Genomic DNA, 20,431 nt, shown 5'->3' with positions numbered 1-20,431 from the left:
GATTAACATGTAGCTGTAAAACAGGCGAACCGTTTTGATTTAATTTATAAAGATGATGTCATAAATTATTAAAGGGCAAATTCCTTTTGATTTTTAGTGTACCACATTAGTACATCCACACCGTTGAAAAATAAGAACTCTTTTATGATTTTATAAAATTGAATTACGTAACATCTATTAATTTATTAATTATTCATTTATCGTACTCTGCTCTGCTCCTGACAAATTTACAACAAATCCAAGCCAATTCCGAACCTCAACCAACCTAAGGAATTACCGTCATTTTCAACCTTCAAACCGTTATTACATTTTCCATCTCTTACACTTGGAAAAAAAAAAAAAAAAAAATCTAAGAACACAGCTCCAACTCCAACACCGATGACATCAACAATCAAAAGCAATGTAAGTTTGCACATTGCAGACCTTAAAGTAATCAAGTGATTGTTCAAATTGGGAAAAATTAAAACGCAAAATAATCTACAAAAGCATTTTTATAAAAGTATCACAGCACATCCCTTTTAAAAGAATGCAAAGAACATAACAATGATACAAGTTACAGACTTAATTCATATATAATACTGCTATGCACAAACACAATGGCATATCTTACAATGGATTAATGGAGTGGGGGCACAGGCTCTGTCACATAAAGTTTTTTTTTATATACAAGATTTCAATTTCATTAACAGATACAAGATGGGATTATGAAGCATTGATTTTCATTTTTCTTTCCTTTCCCTTTCTTTTTCCCAATACAACAGTTTAACCAGCAACAATGTCAAGCATCGACCGACACACTTACAGCATTCAGTTCGACATGCTGTTTACCTTCACTTGGAGGGTGTACGACAACAGTTGCACAGGCTTCCTCTCGTGAAGCATTGTCTCCCTTATGGGAAACAGATACAGAGCTCACAGAAGGCTTTATATTATCTTGGTGGCATTGGTCTTCTGAGATGATTTCCCACTCCTCTTTAAGTGAGGTTACTTGTAAGCCTTTCTCTTTGTGCCTCTCAATTTCAAAAGCAGTTGGTAAAATCACATAATCATTTACGGGGTTGTAGTATGGATCGTGATCCGCCTTCAACCAGTGTTTGACAATCCGAAATACATGATGGTCACAAAGGATTCCCCTATGCTCACCGGGAACTCCAACCCTTGCTTCTGCATTAAGCCCATCTGCCTGAAAAACCAAAAGCCAGGATGGAAACATTGACAGTCAAGTTACCATTTCATGGATCATATCTAAACAGAAGTGAAAAAATAAATATCAGCAAAAGAATAATAGAAATTTATGTTGCAAGACAGAATGGTTACCAACATTCCAATTATTAGCGAAACAAGGACCACCATTCCTACTCTTGGGCATTTTTCTCATAAAAAAACTAATGTAACCATTTTATTAATTATTATGTTGACATTAGAGATCCAATATCTATCATCTTTACTACACTACAAGGGTTCATTTGGTATTTACATAGATTTAGGGGGTCATTTCTAACTCTTTAATAGTTTATGGCGAATGGTTTTACCTCTTTTGCCCTAATAAAAAGAAAAAATTGAAAATTTGATAGAAACTAAGTATTTTCAAATAGTTTTTAGACCACATATAAGCCCAAAGAAATTGTTCATAGTTGTATATTTGTCACCCAAATTTTATTAATACCATCTGCAGCTAACTAGCATCTCAACCCTTTAGATTCGGTCATCAAAGGCCAAAAAGAACCAGGATGATCAAGTTATTTTCAGTTAGCACATATTATATTCTAAATTCCTACCAACAGATTCTGCATATCTTAACAGCCATCCCTACTGGCACCAGTAGCATAAAGAAAATATAAGCACCAGCCCCATAAATTTTAAAAGAAAGGTATAACATTTTGAAAGACAGAAAAATCAACTGCCAAACCATGTAAGAGTTAATGTATAGCACCTCTAATTTGTAAATTATTAAGTTGAAACACATTATGCTCAGGAAAGTAAGCAAACCTTAGCTGATTCTACAGGAACTGTCCCATCGCCATCAACGTATATGTAATTAGGCTGGTTACATGGAAAAAAACAAGTAAGCTATTGTAATCTGTCAAAATGAAAATCTAAAACCAAAAAGTTTCATGTATATCAACACATTACACCCTTGGTCGAAAACAATTTGAAAATATTGGACAAAAGTTTAGGGTAAACAAAACAGAGGCAAAAAATACGTCATTTCATAAACTAATATGTACCTGGCGGCATAAAATTTTGCCACCAGGAGCTAAATAGATCAATATTTAGTAGAAGATAAATAACCTGGCAAAAACGTAGTTGCTGAAGATCTGTGACAGGTGTTTCCTTGCTTCCATAGCTGCACAGTGAAATAGGTTTAACACGACATAAAACCATCTTACCAGCATAGCACCCAAGAACAATAGTGTTCTAATGCTAAGCTCCTATTTGAAGTTTTAACTCCGGAAATAGATTTGTAAAAACATAGAACATATCTTACAAGTAATAGCATCAAGCAAAAATTATCATGTCGTGAAGCGTAAACACAAAAAAGGAGTCTGTAGTCTAAGAAATATGGAGTGGCAGAAAATATGATGCAAACACTTCTTGAGCATTAACAGAAATTACCAAACACTATGAGGAGTCTCAAGATTGGTCCCGTATATATTGTAGAATTTCACTTGAGAAGGAACTTTGGCACGAGACAAGACCTCATGAGTTTCATTAGCCCATTTCAAGATATCCATGTTAAATGGAAGGGGGATATCCGAACCATCATAATTTACCTGAAATTATTAATAGATGTTCTGTAAGTTCAAATAAGCCATAGTGATGCTATATGCAAAACTATCTATCAAACTGCATTCTCACACTGTTAATTGGTAAAAGGAAAACAAATTCATCAACGTTGGAAATATTTAAAAATAATAATAATAAATAATTAAAAGGAAGGATGGAGTGACAAGCAATGTTCCCCCCAAAAAAAGAAAAAAAAAAAAGGGGTTCCATTCAGCTTTTTAACTTTTCAAGCTTAAAAGATTCAGAAGATGTATCTTGTAAATCACTCGTTCAATTAATGCAAATTTGAAGATTTTATAGTCCTCTTAAAACCTGAACTCCAACAGAGTTTAAGCAGGAGAAAATCAGAAATTTGGAACAAAAGCTCTTAGCTTACCGTGTTACTCAACAGAGCTTCCTTGAAAATTTCGACACTCTCAACTGGGGGGTAAGACTCTAGAATTATACTAGAGTTCCCATCATTGAGCTTCCCTCTCCAGATTTCTAGAAGAGGAATGTGTTCCCATTGAAAATTCAGAGACGCCATCAACTCATATATTGATGGGCATTCAATCAACTGAAACATTGGAACAATGCAGCAAATAAGCTAAAAAGCATCATTCAAAAATAAAAAAGGAAAACAAAAAGGTAGAGAAATTACAGCTAAATAAAGAGGATATTTATATCAATGGGTGGGTTGGGCATGTATTTTGCATCATAGCCGAGTATATATCCATAAAAATTAAGCCTCTCAAAGGACAGGGCAGCAACTGCATTGAACTTGAGAATTTAAAGTTACCAGAATTAAAATCACTCTTGAGTCTGCACAAAGGAGATGTATTAAATTCTTATTCTTCAGATAAAAGTGTTTAGATTCTTGGTCATTCCAAAGGTTTATCTTCTAAATATTTCAACCATTTTCTAGGTGAAACTTGTTCAATTACAAAATTTGACACCTCACATTTAATTTAAATTGACTTTGCTTGGGTGGTGGCCTTGAGAAGATGCATGTATACCCAAGTTTTTTTCCCCAAAAAAGGAGACCTCAACTGTGTATTTCTTAATGGAGAGAAAAAAGAAGCAGAAAAGAGAGTGCATTTCTAGAAATTGGTTTGTGATGCGCAGAAATCATGAAAAAGTAGTTAATTGTTTCTTTATCCATTATGATGTTGCTTGTCAACAATGAATGTTTCTTAAGCTCCAACGTATAAAGATATCTGTAAGCTTTCATACCATATTTCTTGACGCTTTCTACTTCTGCAAAGGCATTCTAAACCCAATTGGTCTGACCATATTTCTCCCTATGTCAAATCTAATGTCTTTTTCTGACCACCTAAACCCGCTTGAGACATTCTTTTCAAGATATTTAACTTCTATTATCAAGTCTTTATTAGTAGATATAGAGTATTCAAAACGATGACTCATTCCAAATTTTATCAATTCATAGGGAATAGAAACAGAGAACTATCTTTCTTCATAATCCAAACTATCCCAAGCAGTAAGTGCTTCATATGTAGAACTGAGAATTGAAATGAAAAGCTTGCTAAAAACAGAAGGGTTTTCCATGATATCAAGATGTAAATCCCCACCATTCTTTTCTGTTTATTGACATTATGGTAGCACCCTTTCTACAAGACTGAAACTCTTAAATATTTAAAACATACTTTATTATCTTAATCCCAAAAGACACAGACAGGTATCAGGAGTACACATAAGTCCAAATAAATTACTTGCTTATAATAATAATAATAATAATAATAATAATAATAATAATAATAATAATAATAATAATAAATCGACATCAAAGATGGAAAGCATATACTGAAGTTATCTGAGAATTAAATTTTCTACTTTTAAGTCCTTCTAAATTATAATCCATACTAATCAAATTCTGACAACCTAACAGATAATAGATAAAATAAAAGAAGAATAAGAAGACATTTCTAGTGCAATTAGGCAATTGTTTAATCCCTCAAAAGAAATATATTTACATCACCGCAAATACATTCCTTTCTACTTAAGTAATGCTAGCTAACAATATTGACATTTTACACCAAACCAGAGCTTGAGAAAAATTTTCAAGAACAAAGAAGAAATTAACAGTCAAGTATTTCTGTCGTAAGTCCTAAGAATGCCATACAGAGGTCATACAATAGATAGTCACCTTGGCACAGTTTTGGTTGTAACAATGTCATTTAAAGGTAATAAATGTAACCTCCCAAAAGAGTTGATCTGAGAGAGAGAGAGAGAGTGTGTGCAGGTAACTATACAACAGTGAAAGAAGCATCCTATTCTTAAGATTGAGGTGAAGTGAGATGCAATTCAAACTTCAAGACAACACTATAAGCCAAAGCCAGATACCACTGATCCAGAATAGACATATATTTCCAACTTTTACAGTGCAACAGAATCATACCAGCTGATGCATGCTCCATTTTGATATAAAAAAATTCTGTTCCCACCCATCAACAAATGACATTCCATTTAGAAAGGTAGATGTGATATACCCAGGTGCACCTGTTGGATAAGTAGCCACAGATTAATGGAAACCCAAGTACGCAACTTTCTGTTGGAGAATCAAAAAAATTTACAATTTTTTAGATTGCATAATTTCCCTCACAAGTGCTAAATACATGAAGAAACAAAATATTCAATTCAAATTAGTCAACCTTTCATTTCCAATGTCTAACTTATTCATCAGATATTTAAAATTTATAAATGATGCTCTATTTAGATTGCAGCTGGGTATATTTCAATGTAAGCAAAAAGATTAAAGTTAGAAACTCAACAAGTGTTTCATCAAAATGCTTACTGGTGATACGCCTATAAGTGATAACTCAAATTGTTTTGAAACAAATATGAATCAGAGACCATAAGACAGTGGCAAGTGCTTAAGTCATTTACTTAAAGCAAAATAACTTAGGAAAGGGACAATTGTACATCCCTTCATGTTGAGGCAAATGATTTTTCTGAGTGGATTATTAATTTCCTAATATTACTCTCCATTAGCAGAATTTCATTATGTTGTTAGCGATTGTATCCACCATCAAAATCAGTTCAAAAGCTTTTGTACTCTCCCATTACATATATATATATATATATATATATATATAGAGAGAGAGAGAGAGAGGGAGAGAGAGAGAGAGAGCATTCCTAATTTAATGGCAGTGCACAAAAGAAAAAATGTTTCCTACAAAACTACCAATAAAAATCACTATGAGAAGAGAGAGAGCATTCCTAATTTAATGACAGTGCACAAAAGAAAAAATGTTTCCACTACAAAACTACCAATAAAAATAACTTTTCATTGAATACTGCCTAAATATGGAATAAATTGCAGATTAAAGAATAAATAATTGATATACAGTGACATACAGCAACAAGAAAATATGTTCATTTATAGTAATAATATTACACATAAATGCAATAAACTTTTATAGATTTTTTTATTCTTTTTTCTTTGATAGAAAACTTTAGTAATAAAATAACACATTGTAGAGAATTAAAAAGGATGAAAATCCTTAATGAAACTGAAATAATTAATTACACAACCTTCCAATTCAGCAAAACTAAACAAATTATAGGATTATCCCTAAACTCCAATGAAGAAGATGTCCATAAACAAGCCTAAAACTTGATAAAAATCCCACAAAATCCTTACATCTCGACTCTTGTCTTCAATAATCTTATTCTTTCTGTAATATATTTACTATTTATACACATTTATTAACATAAAAACTAAGAATCTCAATTTTCAAACAGCTCACGTTTTAATGCCTTAAAGACTTATTGCTCTGCTCACTATAGCTAAAACACCTTCTTACATTTTTTCCTAGAAGAACACTAACCATACAATCCTTACCCACGGTTCAATTTAATTTATTTTTGCTTAAGGCAAAAATATAAAAATAAATAGCAAAGCCAAAAAGGTAATAGAAGTTTTGATTGTATCGCTCTGTATCATCTGATAATCATAAATCCCCACCCATGGTTCAAGTATAATTTCAAATTTGGAATTTCATAGATAAAGGAAACAAGATAAATCTATGTTCTCAAACCAATTTAGCTTAATGATGCATCTATGCTTTGATCAAGATCATAAATAAAAGTTATTATAACATAACAAGTTCGCCAAAAAGTTAAGTTGTGACAGAGAATCTAGTTTAGTAACTGCAAAACATTAAAAGTTTTGAATGCAAAGACATAAAAGTATGTTTTTTCTTGCAAGTTATCTTAATAAAGTTTCTTGGGAAAATTATAAAGAATTTGTATTTGCAGTCACCGTGGAAAATCAGACAATGAAAATATCTTCTTTGTAGAGCCATACAATGTAAAGTATTGTATAGCTGTGCTTAATTCATTCAATTATTTCAATGAAACAAAATTTCTAAAGCGCGTATCATATCTTCTGCATACCTTGGAAAGGTGCAGCAATTGCAATCCAATTTTTTACATACTTCTCAAAAACCTGTAGAAAGAAGTATAATATAAATTTAATTTCAGCCCCAAGCGGCGCCATATTACAAAGATATAAGTCAACAAACTTGAAATGTAAAAGTTGCAGGAAAAGAAGAAAATAGATGAAGATATTTGAGATCAAAATGCATGGAGACTTTACATCACTATGCAAGGCCATAAAACATTTCACAAGAAGACCCCCCATAGAATGACTTATGATATTTATCTTTTTCCCTCCTGAAGCTTTATATATAGACTCAAGTTTTGAAGCAAAGCGATCCAATGTCTCCTGCAACCTGAAAAATCATTAAAATGGACATCAATATTGTAAATATCAATATGAACAGCCAAAAAGATAAAAAGTCAACAGCAGAAACAGCAAAAAGAAAGTTATGCTCAATGAAATTGTAGAAACCCATTTCAAGTGAAGATAATGTTTAAATTTTCTCCTTTTATATATAGGAAACATTAGTTATTTCTAGAGAGAAAAAATAAAAAAATAAAAAAATAAAAAAACATTACAAATATTTAAGAGAATGAGAAATATTGACAAAGCTAAACTAAAATTCAACATCCTTCCAATTCAACAAAACCAAAGAATTGTAATATCCTTAAACTCTTTTGAAACTGAGGGCTTACAGAGCCCCTATATATTATCCCTAGTATGAAGTTTAAATATTATTTAATTAAAAATTTTAGCAACATAATTTTTAAGGTCCAAAAGCAAGGAAGGAAACCATGAACAACTTAAGAATTTAGAAAATACTTAGAACACTGCCCCTATTAACAAATTTTATTTGAACATTGATAACAAGATAAATGCAGTTTTCTAATCCACTCAAAAAGTCTTCTTAAAACTTATACTTTCAAAACCACCAAAGAAATGTTAACTTTTACACCACACCATGTGAGTTATTTTATTTCATTGTTGCTATCTTCGATCTTTACACAGTGAATGCCCCCTCTATTTCTCACCACATTCATTATAAGTAAGATATTTCTAATGCCAGAGATTATTAAGAATACAGTCTGCTCTGCTTTATATGGAGGTCCTGATGCTACTACAGAGTTTTATTCAGATTCCACGGTATAAACAAAACTACTAAACAACTTCCAACTCTATAGCATGCGGATCTTTTATAATCCTTTGTTTTCTTCTCGAGTTGAAGAAGAGGTTTCATAAACTTTCCACTAAGAAACTAAACTCTTACAGTGGCATTCGTAAGCACATTTTGACAGATACCTGTTGCTTTGGCGGAAATCATATCCAAAACCAAAAAGTGTTTTCCCCTCTTGGAAACCCCATCCGATCATTTCAACAATCATGTCATGGAAATAATAGACACAATCACGCCCAATAACCTGCATGAATTAATTTAGTAAAAATTTATAAACAGGCCATTCTTATTAGTATCCACAAGTAAATACGAAAAATGGCAGATACACCATACACACTACATCCATGTCCTTTAGTTTCAGAATGAACAAAATATTATAAAGAGAATCATCTTATAGATGACAAAATTTCAGGGTAAAACGTCCCACTGAAAGTTATTCAAATATTTCACAGATTTCCGGCCCAGGAAAAAAAAAAAAAAAATTAGTAAAAAATAGTGAAGATGAAGAAGAACACTGCATCCATACCCTTTGGTTTCAGAAGAAGAAGTGTTTCAGTTCAATTAGCAGGGGTTTTCAAACAAAGCCAAACAAATAAGGATTTCAAATTTGAAATTTTGAACTTTAATTGTATTTATATGGGTAATGCATTCAGAATGATTTCTAATTGATTTCAGTATCCTCCCACACCTTAGTAACCCTTCTAGGTTATAAATGTCTTGAAATTAACATACCTATATAAACAAAAAAGAGCTATAACTGCAAAGTAAAACATGATTATTACATATGATTATCATCTTCAAAACATATTGAGGATCATATAGCAGGCAACATGCATATCTTTGCTCAAATACTTAGCAACCCTTAATGGTGTTTGCAAGAGAATCTAATCTGCAAATTCACGCATTATGCATTGTTTAACGTTATACTTACATTATAAAAGCATTAAACATTGTTTAACATTATATTATAATATTAGTGCTTTGTTATTTTCTTTTTGCTAACATAATCACCATCTTTACGTTCAATTAGTACTGGTTTATTTTCGAATTTCAAGCATCTAATCCAGTAATTTGCAGTACATCCCAAAAAACGAGTAATGGATCCTTAACATTACATGCGGTACTTAAAAGGGCTGTTTCCTTTACTGCTAAGTATAGAATAGTCCTTAATCCTTGGTAACAAAACTAGTTGACTGTGGCTTGTCCCCAAACAGGGGTTATTCCACATTGTTACTTAGAAAATTTTAATCATAACACAAAATTATAACTAGCTTATTCACATATAGTCAAGGTATTAATTGTGATAGTTCATGCTTGATTATCTTGATTTTCATATAAAATTGTATTATTTCCATTGCATAAGGCCTTTTACACAACATCTAAAATTTATCTGAAACATTAACCACGCTATAAGCTAGTCATCATTCTAATCAAATGTGGTCCATGTATCTCCTAAAAAAATATTCATACAAGTACCAAAACAGAAGCAAAAATTAGCTTCATAACATAAGAAATTTAATAAATTTCAAGAAAAGAATTTAGGGCTTACCATGTCAGGATCCAAGGTATCAATCGCATGCAGTCCATATCTGTCTTCAGGTACAAGAACAGTTGTTTTTGGATCTAAAGATTCAGTTTTACCTATTTCATGTATGAAGTATTAAATTGAAAATCATAAATGTCATTAAAAAAAAATGCTTTAAATTTTTAAAATATAAAATATCCAAGTGTTCTGACAATTCAGAGCATTATTAGAGATCAAAATAACACAATAAAAAAGGGACAGTGTTATGAAAAATAAAGTCAATTTTCATATCCTAGCAAGTATTTAAGCAATTTCTTAATGCCATATGAGGTGAGGGTATTCTGCACACATTAATTGAAAATATTTCCCAAGACTAATGTCCTTCAAATTCAACTTTCTGCCACATGCAATATACAAATATATAGCCAGCTGTCCAACCATTTGGGTTCTCCTCATAAGAAAGTGAGTTTCGAAAGGTACATTTGCAACTCGCCAAGTGCACGGGACTATTAACCATATAGCATGAATCAAGAAGCTATTTGCATGTCATTTTAAAATTTATGCGATAGCATGTATACAATTTCAAAGAAAACAGATGCTCTCCATGGAAATAATCGAAAGCTCGCATAGAGGCTGCATATCACAATAAACTTTTTTTCTAAAACTTATCCAACAGATTCAAGTCCAGATATGCTATGCCAATACATGGATATATTTCAGATTGTACGCGTATTATATATACTTTCAACCTTCACTCTCACGCAAGCACAAAGTAGCAAATGTTTGTTACGTTCAATTTATGCACTTAGGGAACCTCTAAAAAATACCTCGAAATTTATTTCTTTCTCTTCCATTTCAATAAATAAAAAGTTTAAAAAAGATTAATAATAATAAAAATAAATAAAAAATATTCACAGATTGAAAGGAGACGAGAAAATTAACCAAAATTACCAGTAGTAGGATCAAATCGAGACCAAAGCTTAGTCCGGAACTTGTATTCAGCAGCAAGAATTCTAACCCAAACCCTCTCCTCTCTACCATTCTCACCATCAACTGCTTTCAAGATTGAACCAGCGATACCAGGCACCAACAGCACCGGGTCCAGACTCGGGTCAACGTACGGCTGGGGCTTCTTGATCAGCTTCAACCATAGCTCAATGGATTGCACAATCTCCTCCAAAAGCACAGCCATAACACAAAAACACTAAAAAAAAAAAACAAAAAACAAAAAAACAGAACCTAAATCACAGCAAAGGACAGTGAAATTATTTTTTTGATTCCTCGAAGTTTTCGAAACGAAATTCCCAAATTGGAATTCGAATTTGAAGTTCCGAAGTGGGAAGTTCTGAAAGCGTGATCTGGAAAACCCTAATTTAGGGGGGTCCAATTTATTTATTTATTTATTATTTTTTAAGGGGTTGGATCCGTGGAAATACAGAAAAGCAATTTCCCAACTAGAAGAAGAAGACCAGATTAGGATTAGATTAGAATCCGATGGTTGTATTAATTACGAAACGACAAGTTTAACCAATAAAACGACGATTGTGGCCACAGAATCGAGACTAGTCTCTTTCAATCAACAGCGCCCCGTTTGATTAAATAAAAAATAATAATAATAATAAACACAGGAAAGCTCCTCGCACTTTCCTTCTCACACTACCTTCATATCTGCTGACTCGACTTTTTTTTGTTTTTTTGTTTTTTATTTTTATTTTTTTTTTATTTCAACAATTAAACATTTTATCAAAATGTTTTCAATACTAATAATTCACAAATCACAATAACAAAATTTTCAAATATATATATATATATATATATATATATTTATCAATGAGCTTAATTGGCACACTTTTATATCTTTTAAAGTTAAAATTTTGTTATCCTTATTAAAAAAAAAAAAATTAATGAGGCACTTCTAATATTACTTATTTTTAATTGATTTTTATTAAGTTCCTTTTTCTATATTATATGAATTTTTGAATTACTTATGGACACTTTATATTTTTGGTAAACAATTTAGTATTATTAGCATTGTTGTTTTATAAACGAGTAATATTAAAGATACAAAAAAAATCTCCTAAGTAGTCTATTGGTAAATTTTTTATTTATTTTGTAGTTAGTTAGTTTCTTTAATGTTTGTAATGAAAAATGTAACTATTATTTTGTGCACATGTTAACTATATATAAATAAAGTAAAATCTTTTAAGAAAATTGAAAACAAAAAATATAAACTTAAATACTCAACGAGCACTAAATTAGTTGTTATTCTATTACGTTATTATCATTTTTCACTTATAGAATAATATTAAATTTGGCGTGTAGAATTTATTATCTTTCAATTGCCCAATTATTAATGGTTTTGCATTTTAAAAATGTTTTTAGTTTCAAAGTTGACCCCAAAAAAAAAAGAGTTTTAAATAAAGAATTCACAACATGCAAAGGAAAAAGAACGTGTCAAATTCTTTCCGTACACGACAAAAACTTTTATTTAAGAAACTAAAACGGATACCAACAATTAGCATTTAGCAGCGGATCTAAAAAATTAAATAAATTCAGAGCCTATGATTATATAGTAAATATTCGATTATCCTCTATGTAGTTTTCTTGTTCTTCTTCTCCTTTTTTTTTTTTTTTTTTTTTGGGGGGGAAATTTTTTGTTCTTATTCTCTATATAGTTTGAAGATATACAAACATATAAAAAGTAAAGACACACAACATATTATAGTCCAACTAATTAGAATATTTAAATCCTTTTTTCTGATAAACATATATATATATATATATGATCTCACAATGCATTGGTTTATATGATTTCAAATTCATAACTTATTTTATAACAAACTTATAGTAAAAAATAAACATACCAAAGAAAAAAATGGTTTTTTTATTTTTTATTTTTATGAAAGGTAAAGTGAAAATTATAAACAAAAAAATAACCCAAAAAAAAAATTCTATACTTAACACTAAGAATTGGCGGCTCACATGTCTATTAAATAATTATAATTGTGGATAAGTATTACATTAAAAATTTATTAAATAAATGTTATAAATGTAGAAAAAAAAAAGTATTATAATTATATTAAATAATTATGATTTTCAAAGGCGGGATGAAACATGTTTGAACAAAAGGAGCAGAACTATGTTTAAGAAAATGAAAAAAAAAAAAAATAGCAGAACTACATAAAAGAAAATTTAACAGAGAAATTTTAACAAATATTTTTAAAAATATACTAAAATTTACTGGTTTACAACTTATTATTATTTATTATTATTATTATTATTATTATTTGAAAAAGCATCTTGAAAAAACATATTTTGAAATATATATATATGGAAATCAAACTTTTTTTTTTATAAAGATATAATGAACTTATTTGGATTGGATTTCGTCACCAAATTAAAAAAGCTTATTCTGTGAAAACTAGAATATTTGAGAATGGCGTTGAAACTTAATACTTTTTTGTTTATTTCTATTTTTTAACTTGTGTTTAGCTAATAATAAAGATGATTCAATTAATTTAGAAACGGAAAAAGCTATAACAGATGACAATTTTATATGTGCAACATTAGATTGTTGGTTCGATGTAGAATATATGGTTATTGTTCATGGATAAAGTCTAGTGTTGCCAATATGGTATAATGTTCTTAATTTTTTTTTTCTTTAGTCATTTTCAACTCTTTGCATGGTTAATGTACTTTAGGTTAACCTTTTTTTTTGTTGGGATTTGCTACACTTTGCAGGATTTGACAAATGAGCTTATGATAAATGCTATGAAGGGTAAATTTCTTAATAAGCTATCTGGTTTGTTTGTGTACTTTTGTTTTCAAAATTATACTTACTAAAGAAATCTGAAAGTAGAAAATTCAAAAATTCCTTTAACCAAGTTCATGTTTATGCTTCTAGTTTGTTATTTTGTTGAATTTTAATTCAGTATATGCAAACAACTAGTAAAATTTCAGCATTTGGCAATATGAGAATCAGAATTGGAGATTCATTGCAACTTTGCAAGGTGAAGTTGTATACGATGTGGGACATTCACAAATGCAAATGCCCTGCCATATTTACACCAAGCAGTGGCCTATGTAGATTCAGTGAAGGTTGTCTTTTCCCAGCAAAGATAGGATGAACTCAATGCATTGTTCCAGAAATCAGGGCATTGTTCCAGAAATCAGGGTATCTATAATCAAATTAAGAAAATGAATGGAATTTAATATAAAACCTTTTGTTGCAGAGCTAAATTGACATTGGGGTTGAATGCTCTTGCTGGAAAGCAGCAATCTCCATCAGAAAATATGCTTTGGATAAGTGATTGGAACTCAAAAAATGCTCGTGATCTTATGGAGTACTCTATGTCAAAAGAATATACCATATTGCTTCTTATGAACTTGGTAAGCATATGGCTTGCATATGGAATTATATATTAGCTTTCTTGTTTGATCATGATCCTCAAAAATCACAATATAATTATATGCTACTCAGGAAATGAAGTTTCTGGTTCCGCGGGGTTAATGCAAGAGTGGAAAGTGATCGATATGCGAAAGACATGATCATTCAGCTCAAGAAGTTAGCCGGATGTTTCCACATGGCCAAAGATGTTAGGCCCTGGTGGCTTTTAAAATAATTTTGGTCTTTCAGGGTAGTCTATTATGTTCAAAATCCAATCTTTTTGGACAATGTTGTTCATACATTTGAAAATGCATACGATTCTGTAAGAAAGTTTGCTCCATGGATTGATGAAGCAGGTGGTTCATCTCAGAGTGGTGGTGGACATGTTTCTGACATGTTTCTCATATTTTTGTTGATGGTTTCTGGTTAGTACTATCCCTCCCCCTCCATTTTTTTTTATGCTCAAAAACTTTTAGCAAAGACTAACTTGGAGAGAAATTTATAGGTATTTGGACCAATTGGGCATGTCATTGAACCTTTGATAATAAGGTTTACGGTTGACAACCTTTGATCTGAGGCAAATATGCCCTGCTCAATGAACAGTCGAATGTTTCCCAATCCAGACTATAAATCATGGGTTAGTATCTCAAACTTAAATTAAGATCCAATCAGTTGCAAGATACATTTTCATTGATTGTTGTTATTGATCGGCCAGTGCTATTCTGTGGAATCAACTTATTGGAAAGAAAGTTCTTGCAACCAAACACAGTGGCTCTCCTTTTCTAAGAGCTTACGCTCATTGGCTCAAACAATCAGGTAAACTGGAGCCAGTCATTATACCTTTTTGAATTTCTTTGTTTTATACCATCTCTGTATGCAGTCAACCTGAACACATTCAAAACTGGTGTGTGTTTTGCAGCCTGGGGTTAGTGTTCCTTTGATCAACATGTCCTACATTCATCAACGACTTCAATCTGTATTCTGATCAACTTGCAACGCCCAAAAATGGTCCGAGCTCACATACATAAGCTTACCGTTTGACACCAGAAGATAGTTACGTTCAGAGTGATAGGTTGCTACTGAATGGATTAATGGATTCCAAATCCCAACTATGATGCCTAACGCTAGTGGATAATGTCGATCCAATTAGTGTTGCACCTGATTCAATTGTGTTTGTAGTTTTTCAGGATTTTAAGGCTTCTGCGCCACATTGCTCAAGAGATTTTTCCATAGTTAATTGCTCATTCCTAATGATTCCTAGAAAAAGTGGCATTATTGTTTACTAGTTTCTTGTTACTCTGTTTTTATAATGAATTATACTGTCATAAAATTATCTTCTCAATTTGCTGATATATATATATATATATATATACACATAATTTTATTAGAAAAGACACCTCATGTCAAATAAGATATTGCCTCAATTGAGATATGCAAAATATAATGGGGTGAGGCGCGCACTATTTCAAACTTATATATATATATATATATAATCAGATGCAAATTAGATTTTTAAATTATATTAAAGATTTAAATTTAAAATTATATTTATTAATTATTATATCTAAAATTTATATTTTTAAAAAAAAATTTAATGTATTATTAAATTAATATTTTATTATTTTTGAATGTTTTGAATTCTAACCGTAATATAAAAGTTAATAAAATTATATTTATTAATTATTATATAGTTTATTTTTTTAAATAAGGTTTTGATATATTGTTTAATTTATATTTTATTATTTTTGAATATTTTAAATCTTAATTATTAATAAAAAATATTTTATATGAAAAATACTAGATTGTCGTGAACCTAACTCTAAAGATGGAAACCATATTTTAACAATCCACAAAAAGTACCTCTTTCGTTATCAAAAGAAATAACTCTTTGGCTTATGTCCCCCAAAAAAAAAAAAAAAAAAAAAGCCTAGTTTTTGGCCAGTGGCCATACATCAATATATATATATATATATATATATATAATAAAAAAATTTTTGATCCTTTTATTATTATTATTATTATTATTATTATTATTTTGGTGAATATATATATATTTTTTGTTTTTATTATTTTTTGATGATTTGTTTTTAGGAGTTAAAATGCGCATGGTAAAAAATAATACTAAATTTTTAGGATGCAAAACATCCTTGACCATTTTACCCCTTCACTTTATCCCCTATAAAGCCGTACACTACTCTGGGTTTGGCTGAGCTTTACCATCTCCATCCATCCACTTGCAAACAAACTAGCTACAAGATGCAGCAACTTTCTTATGCGATGTCAAATACTGGTAGTAGTGCTTATTACCTGTCAACTGTACGTATCTCTGTCTCTCTTTCAATCTCAATTAGTTTTTATTGTTATTTTTTTTTTCCAATAATTAAGTGAAAAGTTTCCAAATATTTTGAGTCTATCAGAAGGGTAATGTGAAGACGCAGCAGAGACAGAGCATAATCGGTAAAAATGATGATGGAAAAGTGAAGTTACTCAAGAGCTTGTTAGCTCCACCTCTAATGGCAGCATTTCTGACCTTATCTCCTATCTGCAGTACCCCAGGTGAGGTAAATTACCACCACACATTTTCCAGGACTTTTTCCTTTCTAATTCATAGTCCCCCTAATTTTCACTCAGAATTTCAACAATGCCAATGGTCTCCAACATTATTATCATTATTTTTTTTCACAAGATTTACTTAATTGTGCTAAATAATATATGTTTTGTTAAGTGCAGAGTCAGTTGCAGAAACCGTAGAGGTACAAAGAGGATCAACATTGTTTCGTAGAGCTTGCATCGGATGTCATGATGCCGGTGGAAACATAATACAACCAGTAAGCATGCATATATAGCTTTCTTATTTTTTATTTTTATATGTTGAGCGGATCAGGATCATTGCCCAATACCATGTATAATTTTATCTGTTAATAGATATTTGATATATATCTTGTTCATGTTTCACTTCTTTCAAGGGTGCGACACTCTTCACAAAAGATCTCCAAAGGTAATATCCAAGCAAATTGGTCTCATCAATCATATTTAACTCTTACCACTTATATAGTGTCATCAATAAAGTCTTTTGCTCTCATAGATTTTATACTCAACCGTTAGATAGCCTAAATGTTCTAAGTCTTGCTTATAGAAATGGAGTCGACACTGAAGAAGAGATATACCGTATTACATACTTTGGAAAGGGACGAATGCCGGTAAGTTTTATTTAATCTATACATCTTGTAGAAACGTGGGAAGTTATCATTATTTTTTTATTTTTGTGTATATATATATATATATATATATAGAAAATGATAAATGATAAAATGATAATTATAGGGATCGCTATTTTGTCATAGATTAGAATCTGTATAGAGAAAAATAAAAAAATATGATCTTTGCCAGTTCGGCTGTGATCTCGGTTTCAGTGACACTTTAACTAATAATCCTCAAACTAATTAAAAATATAATTGGGGATGTGAATATGCTTAGTACTTGCTAGGAGAAAAGGGTAATGTTAGCATGTGTCTCATAATAAGTTGATAAAAATAGTTGGTAATGTTAGCATGTATCGCATAATAAGTTGATAAAAATAGTTTCCAGGAAATCACTTTTCTATTTTTTTTTTTTTTTTGGTTCATTATGGTTACTCAAACTCCCTTTTTTTTTTTTTTCTTTTTTTTTTTTTTTAATTCAATAGGATTATTCAAACTCCAAATCTCCTTTGTATAAAATGTTTATTTTATTTACTTGAAGGGTTTTGGAGAAAATTGCACACCCAAGGGCCAATGTACATTCGGAGCCCGTTTGCAGGATACAGAGATTAAGCTTTTGGCCGAGTTTGTCAAGTCTCAGGCTGATCAAGGGTGGCCAAACATAGAGAGTAATGAAGATTGAAATAAGAAATTAATCATAATTAAGGCCTGAATCATTGTTGCTTATTAATTGGCTACTCATCAATTAGAATCAAAATATTAATGGAGACACAATCTTCGTAGCATTTAATTCCGGTGAAACTTACTTAATTTCCTTGTTTGCTTTTCACCTCTGGATGTGTCTCTGTCGCTTCTTTGTTCTTGATTATCCATTATGCTAAAAATTGTTAATGTAGTTATGTGTTCTTGATCTATTTCCCAACCAATTCGTCGGACGGGGTTTCCAAATAAAAGTTGTATAGATTCAAATATGGTGTATTTTATTTTTTAAAGTAAAATTCATATTTAATAATTATATGTTGGATTCCTAATTAAAAAATAAGGCTCAGTCAATTGGTGGAACCTAAAGGCTATGAAGAATGCACGTTTTTTTAGTATTGTGCGTGCACCCTACCTAAGCCTAACGCATAATTCCATTTTGTTTAGAAATTAATTCTCAGAATTTATAATAATAATAATATCATTTCCCAATCTTTGAAATTATGTTTGCATCTAGATCTGTTTGATTAGAAATTTGATCCATTGGGCTTTGGAATGGTAAACATTAATCTTAAACTTTTACAAATTATTGAGAGGCTTAAGCCATGACGACTTTGCAAGTTTGACACACTTTCGGCTTTGCAAGTGGACATATAGTTTATAAACCAAAAAGCCATAAATCGATGGTTGATTTGATATTATGGTACCTTCATGGCAACAAATAAATTAGTTGCAACTTATTTTCCAACTTTGATAGTTAAATGTTAACAAAAAAGTAAATAAAAAATAAAAAATAAAAGTAGTAAAAAATTATGGGTCAAAGAGGCGTGCGTGTATTTATTGTCATGGGCATTGCTGAATTGTGCCTTCAAATCACACATGTGATGTTGAGTTGGTTTCTGATCCATATATATATATATATATATATCGATGCATCTAGTGCATGTTTAATTAATTAATTTAGAAACATAAAATAAGATAATTAGAACATAGGATAAATATTATTTTGGTCCTTTCTATTATTATTATTATTATTATTATTCTTATATAAATACATCTTTATTTTGAAAATTTTTGTCCCTTCATGTTTTATTTTTGTTTCATTTTTACCATTTTTATTAGTCAAAACTATAGTCAATTAACGTATTTAAATATAAAAAAAACAATTATCACCCCCTTTTATTCAAATATACCAAAAAAAAAAAATCCATTTACAAAGACCAGTCACAATTCCTTTTAGTTTATTAATTAACTATTATTTCTTATAATATTTATGTCTAAAAAATTATAAATGAAATATAATAATTATTTGAAAACAAATACAAAACTAGAATAATAAATGTATTTCAATAAGTAAAACTGTTAAAAGTATCGATTAAATCAAATATACAAGTTGACTACCAATAACTATTAAAGAGGGCAAAAGTGAAATAAAAATGAAATATTGGAGGGTTAAAATAAAACATAAAGGAACTATAACGGAATTTTTTAAAACAAAAATGCATTGCTCCAAAAAATACTATTGGAGTAAAATGATATCTATCTTAAAAAGCATGAGTTATTTTGATGAAATACAAAAATAAACTTTAAAGTTCAATTATCATCAAAAGCGCCATTTCTTACATATAATCATTTGATTTCCAAATCATTATTACGTACAGTGGTGCATTTTTCCTGATATAGATCGAAGTATGTGCGATTACATTTTATAGTATTTTGTACTAGAATGATCTCAATTTGTTTGGGTAAAAAAAATAAAAGAATTAATTGCTCAAAATTATCTACACAGTTTTGACAGTTTTTTGTTTTAGCTTGCGTTATAACTTCAATTCTTTATTTTTATTATTATTATTTATTTTTTTTGCTTCATTCATCATCTTCAAGATAGCATTTAATTTATTCGAAAATACTGATTTATTATCCGCACTGTAAATAAATAAACCAGAGTAAATAGGTTTCTAAATGATGTTATATTATTTGGCAAAATTCATTTGTTAGAACGAATTATTAGACTAATATGAGGAAGAAATAACGTATAATTCAGAATACAATATGAGCAAAATTACTGGTAATTACAAATTACAAAGTATATGATAATTTGTATAGGAAGCAAAATTACTCGAAGAATAATGATCAATTTGCGGATATGCTTTAGTACTCGATTATTATCATGTGTCCAAGCTGCGAAATAAATCACAATGAAAAGATATCAAATCGAAGAGAAATTCTTACTTGTACTATTTTTTGGACCAATTACAAGCGAGTACTGTTTGCTAGA

At 30.2% G+C, this 20,431-nt stretch overlaps 2 protein-coding genes across 2 annotated transcripts; one reads left to right on the top strand and one right to left on the bottom strand.

Annotated features, from left to right (window-relative positions):
- Positions 1–473: 473 nt before the first annotated feature.
- LOC107420783 (lecithin-cholesterol acyltransferase-like 4) lies at positions 474–11,345 on the bottom strand. The gene is made up of 11 exons (XM_016029833.4): positions 10,819–11,345; positions 9,892–9,983; positions 8,468–8,586; positions 7,385–7,520; positions 7,183–7,234; positions 5,183–5,283; positions 3,164–3,343; positions 2,617–2,774; positions 2,293–2,347; positions 1,990–2,043; positions 474–1,183 (listed from the first exon to the last, which is right to left on the bottom strand). Exons 1-11 carry the CDS (start codon positions 11,057–11,059, stop codon positions 779–781), a joined length of 1,593 nt encoding a protein of 530 aa, XP_015885319.3. The 5' UTR covers positions 11,060–11,345; the 3' UTR covers positions 474–778.
- Positions 11,346–16,411: 5,066 nt separating this feature from the next.
- Positions 16,412–18,425, top strand: LOC107420103 (cytochrome c6, chloroplastic). Its single transcript, XM_016028976.4, has 6 exons — positions 16,412–16,570; positions 16,672–16,810; positions 16,985–17,082; positions 17,221–17,252; positions 17,391–17,454; positions 17,996–18,425. Exons 1-6 carry the CDS (start codon positions 16,511–16,513, stop codon positions 18,134–18,136), a joined length of 534 nt encoding a protein of 177 aa, XP_015884462.1. The 5' UTR covers positions 16,412–16,510; the 3' UTR covers positions 18,137–18,425.
- The last annotated feature ends 2,006 nt before the right edge of the window (positions 18,426–20,431 follow it).

The sequence above is a fragment of the Ziziphus jujuba genome, chromosome 1 (genome assembly GCF_031755915.1).
Source record: "Ziziphus jujuba cultivar Dongzao chromosome 1, ASM3175591v1".
Lineage (NCBI taxonomy): Eukaryota > Viridiplantae > Streptophyta > Magnoliopsida > Rosales > Rhamnaceae > Ziziphus > Ziziphus jujuba.
Note: the sequence above shows the minus strand (reverse complement) of the source record. Positions and strands in the feature narration are given on the sequence as shown.